The sequence below is a fragment of the Nicotiana attenuata genome, unplaced genomic scaffold (assembly GCF_001879085.1).
Source record: "Nicotiana attenuata strain UT unplaced genomic scaffold, NIATTr2, whole genome shotgun sequence".
NCBI classification, from domain to species: domain Eukaryota; kingdom Viridiplantae; phylum Streptophyta; class Magnoliopsida; order Solanales; family Solanaceae; genus Nicotiana; species Nicotiana attenuata.
The window spans coordinates 11,563-17,410 of NW_017674163.1; the positions used below are offsets into that span (position 1 = coordinate 11,563).

The 5,848-nt window shown below is 38.5% G+C and overlaps 2 protein-coding genes across 2 annotated transcripts in view; both read left to right on the plus strand.

The window, feature by feature from the left end:
* Positions 1-2,684, plus strand: part of LOC109218119 — a 10,959-nt gene extending 8,275 nt beyond the window's left edge. The window contains exon 2 of the mRNA XM_019382448.1: positions 2,370-2,684. Within this exon, the coding sequence (XP_019237993.1) occupies positions 2,370-2,684 (315 nt within the window). The remainder of the gene's footprint in view (positions 1-2,369) is intronic.
* A 799-nt stretch (positions 2,685-3,483) lies between these two features.
* On the plus strand, positions 3,484-4,778 carry LOC109218120. Its single transcript, XM_019382449.1, has 3 exons — positions 3,484-4,080; positions 4,252-4,332; positions 4,380-4,778. The coding sequence occupies exons 1-3, from the start codon at positions 3,484-3,486 to the stop codon at positions 4,776-4,778; spliced, it is 1,077 nt and encodes a 358-aa protein (XP_019237994.1).
* The last annotated feature ends 1,070 nt before the right edge of the window (positions 4,779-5,848 follow it).

Below are 5,848 nucleotides of genomic sequence, written 5' to 3' on the forward strand. Positions count from 1 at the left end.
GTGTAATTCATGGTCTTAGCGTTGTTTGATATGATTTGAGGCCTCGAGCAAGTCCGTAATGTATTTTGGGATTGGTTGGTATGATTGGTTGGGATCCCGGGGGGGAGGGGGGCCTCGGGTGGATTCCGGGTGGTTAACGGATCAAAAATGGAATTTTAAGAAGGCTGAAGGGTCTGGTTGCTGTCATAACCGCACCTGCGGAAAAGGGGCCGCAGGTGCGGCGCCGCAGAAGCGGCCAGGAAGACCGCAGATGCGAATTTTGGTGAGGGGTGCTGGAACCGCAGATGGTCAGGGAGCCGCAGATGCGGGACCGCACCTGCGGAAAAGGAAGTGCAGAAGCGGAAGCTGGGGAGGCCAGGGTGGACCGCAGAAGCGGCCTGGTGACCGCACCTGCGGAACCGTAGAAGCGGCCCAGGGTCCGCAGGTGCGGAAATGCCTGGAGGCAGAAGGCATGTTTTAAATCGGGGTTTAAGCTCATTTCTCTCATATCTTCAAGGCTTGGGCGATTTTTGGGGAGCTTCAAGAGGGGATTTTCGTCATCTATGTTAAGGTAAGTTACTCCTACTCATTTTCAAGTTAAATACAAGATTATATCATGGAATTAGGCATGAAAATTATGGAGAAATTGGTATTTTGGAAGAAGACCTAGAAATTTTTATAAATTGGATTTCACCACGAATTTGAGCATGGAATTAGGAGTAAATTATATATTTGAGCTAGTGAAGTTATGGGTTCCGTATATCTTCGAGAAATTTCGGAATCCGGGCATGTGGGCCAAAGGGCATTCTGGTCATTTCGCTAAGCGGAGTTGGGAATTTGTATAATTTGAATTGTTAACAAGTATTTGAGTATGTTCTCATTAGTTTGTCGTCAATTGGTTAGTTTTGGTGCAGTGTGCGTCGGTTCAAGCCTTCGGAAGGATGTAGAATGCCGGTTATGAGTCTTCGGAGCGAGGTGAGTCTCCTTTCTAACCTTGTAAGAGGTTATTGTCCCCCTAGGTGAAATAATTCATTATGTGCTCCTATATGTGGGGGCTACGTACGCACGAGGTGACGAGAGTTCGTGCGTAGCTACTATTATGCTATTGTCCGGGTAGATAGGACCCAAAAACATGTTATACTTGGAATAATTGTGAACCCATGGATAGCGTGAATTGCTTAAATCACATTGAATTAGTAAGTAAATTTCTAAATGGAGTAAACATCATTTCTTAAAGGTTGTTAATGGAGAATTTGTATTATTTGGATAATTATTCCCCGATAAATTCTTAATTGGCTACTTGAGCATGTATTTTATGTGTACCTGCGTCGCATGCATGATTCGCGAGCAGGGTATGCGTTTATTTATGGAACGGGCCAAACGCCTCGGCAGATTAAATAGATGCATCTATGGTTCGGGCCGTTCGACCCTCGGCAGTGTACCGTTTACATTTCTGTTGGATCGGGTCGTTGCCTCGGTGTGATTTGCGCATGTTATTTGTCGCTTGAGAATTTTAAATGTGGAAATTGCCTTTCATGGATTGATATAAATCGATAAGATAATAAAAAGTAAACTTGAAAATCCCTTAATATTTGCTAAAGGTGTTTACCTGTTTTTCCGCCTTGCGAGATAGAACTGCTATAAAAATCCATAATTTTCCCACTTTTTTATTACCCTATCATTGGACCCCTAGTAAGTGTCGAAGTCAACCATCTCGTCTCTACTTCTTCGAGATTAGGCGGGATAATCATTGAGTACACGTTGTTTACGTACTCATACTACACTTCTGTGTATTTTTGTTGCACAGGTATATGTATCTCTAGCAGCCTTCTGGGCGTAGCAGCGCGGGTGATTCTGTGGCTAGGTGAGTTGCGGTATGCGAGGTGGCCCGCAGCTTGTAAAGTCCCTTCTAGTAAATTGTATTTTCTTTCTGTCCATTGTATTCCGGATGGATGTTATATTGTATTTGATATCCTTATCAGTAGATGCTCATGCACTTGTGACACCGGGTTCTGGGATGGTATTGAAATATTTTTTTTATTGATTGCTATTATTTAATTTGAAATGAAGCAGCTACTTTTGTACTTATGAAATTTAACGGAAAAATCTTGGTCTTTTCAAAAATTGTTAAAATTGGAGTGTAATTAAATATTTAGTTGGCTTGCCTGACAACGGTGTCCGGCGCCATCACGACGCATAGTAGATTTTGGATCGTGACAGTACCACTACCTGAAGCTGTAATGGTGCAGGATCCAGCTGGAAGGAAATTTAGTCAAAAAGTGGAGTACATATGGAAACCAGAATACTGTGGAAGGTGTTTGATGATTGGTCATTGTTGTAATGAGATAAGGCAGTAGGAAAATGTTGAAACAACGAGGATCAATGTGCAGAAGAAAGTATGGCAAGTAAAAGGGGCAGCAGGGCAAATACATGAAAAAGAGAAAGAGAAAGAGACAACAATCACTACTGAAAACCAAACAGTAGCAGGAAACAATGATGGATGGAAGAAAGTTAAAGGAAAATCAGCAGCAAATCCAACAAACGTAACAGATGAAGGAAGGATGAGTATAACAAATGGCTTTAATATCCTCAACAAACATAATGAACATGAACAACAATCTGATCAAGGCAGAGTAGTTGAGAGAGGCCAATGTAGCAGGAGTGAGAATACAGGAGTAGTGCAAAATCTATTCAATCAACAATGAAACAAGTAGCTTGAAATATTAGGGGTCTTAATAAGAGTTTCAAGCAAAAGGAGTTATGTAGATTTATTAATACAAATAAAATTAGCCTTTTGGCTATATTTGAACATAGAACAAATGAAGAAAAAGGGAAGCAGATTATGAAGAAAATTGCAGCAGGCTGGAGCTGTGCCACAAATTATGATGGAAATGGAAAAGGGAGGATATGGGTAATGTGGGATCCAAACAGGGTTCAGTTCAGTGAATTATGGAAAAGCAGTCAATTGATTCATGGGAAGGTGATTATTGGTGCAGGCAGTGTACAATTCTATTTTACAGCAGTTTATGGTCTTCATACTGTTGAAGATAGGAAAGCATTATGGCAGGAATTAGAAGGAATCCAGAATAAAATTGATGGGGCTTCGATAGAAATGGGGGATTATAATGCAGTGCTGGGAGTTGATGACACAAAAAGTGATAATCCAGTACAAGAAGTGGGAATAAGAGACTTAAGGGATTTCATGTTAAACAATGACATGAATGAACTAAATATATAGGGAGAAAATACACATGGACAAATAGCCATGTGTGGAGTAAAATAGATAGAGACATTGTCAATGCAGAATGGATGACAATAATGAAGCAATTGGAAGTGGTTGTGATGGAACCATTCATATCTGATCATACTCCTCTATGTCTTCACTTTGAGGAAACAAGAAAGGAGGGTCCAAAGCCACATAGATTCTACGATTATGTTGCTGAGCATCTGTAGTTCCTAAAAGTGGTAAAACATGCATGGAATACATCTAATAAATGGCAAAGAATGGAAAGAGTGTGGCAGAAGCTTAAAGTAGTCAAGCAAGAACTGAAGAAGATGCATACAGAGGAGTTCAAAAAGGTTAGAGAGACAGTTCAAACAATTAGAAGGCAGCTTCAGGAGACACAAGAGAAAATGCAGGATCCAAATCATCAAACAGATTTATTTGATATTGAGAAGAAGCTAAGAGGTAACCTGGAGAAATGGGGAATGATAAAGGAGGGCATTATGAGACAGAAATCAAGAACAAAATGGTTGAAGCTTGGGGATTCTAATAGTGCATATTTCTATACTTGTATGAAGAATAAAACCTCTATGAATAATATCAAAGCCCTTGTGAATCAGGATGGTAAGCTGTTGCAGAATGATCAAGAGGTGAAGGAGGAAGTTGTGGGATTCTATAAAAAACTACTAGGGAATGCTGCTGAACAAATGCCAATGATCAATCCAACAATAATGATAAATGGAACAATACTAACAAGAGATAAACAATTGAAGCTAATAGAGCCAATTACCACAGATGAGATCTGTAATGCAATGAAGAATATTGATGACAACAAAGCCCCAGGATGTGATGGTTTCAATGCTTGTTTCTTTAAGAAAGTATGGTCAATTGTAGGAGAAGAAGTAATTACAGCAACAAAACAGCTTTTTGACACTGGAGAGATTTAGAAGCCAATAAATTGCACTGTCGTGACATTGATCCCAAAAGTTAAAAATTCAAGTTCAATCAAAGAGTATAGACCTATATCTTGTTGTACTGTGCTGTACAAGGTAATTATAAAGGTGCTCACTACAAGGTTGCAGATGGTTATGGACAGCCTCATTGATGTAAGTCAGGCTGCATTGTACCAGGTAAAGTTATTTCTGAAAACATTATTCTGATTCATGAATTGGTAAAGGGCTATGGAAGGAAGGGCATTACTCCAAGATGTATGATCACGCTAGATAAGCAAAAGTCTTATGATTTATTGGAGTGGGGTTTCATAAAGCAGATCTTGATAACAATGAATTTCCCTGCCAGATTTTTGCAGTGGATCATGAAATATCTTTCTACTGTCTCATATTCTATCCAGATAAACGCTAGGCCTACTTGTCCTTTCCCAGCAAGAAAAGGGCTAAGACAAGGGGATCCACTATCTCCGTTCTTGTCTGTCTTAGCTATGGATTATCTAAGTAGGCTACTCAGAACTTTGAAGAATCAGCCAGATTTTAATTACCATCCAAGATGTGAGAAGCTGCAAATTATTCAGTTGGGGTTTGCTGATGATCTGTTGTTATTCTGCAGGGGTGATTGTTAGTAAAATAGAGTAATAGGGACATCGAATTTGTGTACCTGTTAACAACAACGAAAATTTTGCAAAATTTGTTCCAATCAATTACCCGAATCCGGCTTCGTCTCTCTTGGAAAAGAAGTTCTTGTTCATCACCTAAATACCTTGTTTATCACAGCGTGTTTTCTTGAGGGAAAATTACTTCAAGACTTCTATTTTTCTCTGTTGAGGAAGAAAGATATATATAAAAGAGAGAGGAGTTTCAAGAGAGGAAAAAACTGCCACTCACGTTCAATCCCACGTTCCCATTCTCTCTCTAACGTGAAGCAGTTTTTTATTTTATTTTATCTATGTTTTAACTTCCCTAGGTAACCTCTTTAGGTTTTATCTCCTTTAAATGGGTAGGGTCAGTCCATATGCGTGACCCATGTGAGGATGTGATTTTTGCCCTATATGAATTACTCCTATAAAATCCAAGAAAGTAGATTTTTTCCAATTATTTGCCATTTTATATGAATTTTTGTAGGATTTTTATTAATTGTTTGCATTTTTGTGCACGTTTAATTTTTATGAAAATCATGAAAATGCCAAAAATACCATGCAATGCATTTAGGTTTTGTTTTTATATTTTTAGGATTAATTAGTTAATTATTTGTTTTATTAAAAATGAAAATCACAAAAAAATGGCCCATTTTACATTTTTACCTTTTTAATTTTTAGATTATTGATTTTTCTCTTTTAATTTAGGATTGAGTAATTTTTATAATTATGGTAATTAGCTAATTAGTTTAATTTTGCCAATTAGATTAATTTAGGATTTTTGAATTTGGGATTTTTAATTTAAAAAAAAGAAATAAAAGAAAAAAAAAGGGAAATAAGGATTTAGTTGGAAATGGATTTTAAAATTCAGCAATTAGGCTGATTTTAATGCCAAACCCATCCCAAATCCGCCCCAAAAACCCAGGCCCAAAATAGCCACCCGGTCCAGGTCTGCCCCATCCCCAAACGACCCCGTTTTGCCTTTCTTTCATCACGACCGTTGGATCATTGTAATCCAACGGCCCGGAACTGGCCCCTATTTACTATAGAACTATCCG

What these genes read in the sequence shown, in the direction of transcription:
- LOC109218120 (XM_019382449.1), top strand. Translation starts at nt 3,484, where the DNA reads ATGGAAAGAGTGTGGCAGAAGCTTAAAGTAGTCAAGCAAGAACTGAAG. An exon ending in ATGCTTGTTTCTTTAAGAAA is followed by an intron (nt 4,081 to 4,251) that starts GTATGGTCAATT and finishes GTGCTGTACAAG; the next exon opens with GTAATTATAAAGGTGCTCAC. An exon ending in GTCAGGCTGCATTGTACCAG is followed by an intron (nt 4,333 to 4,379) that starts GTAAAGTTATTT and finishes GAATTGGTAAAG; the next exon opens with GGCTATGGAAGGAAGGGCAT.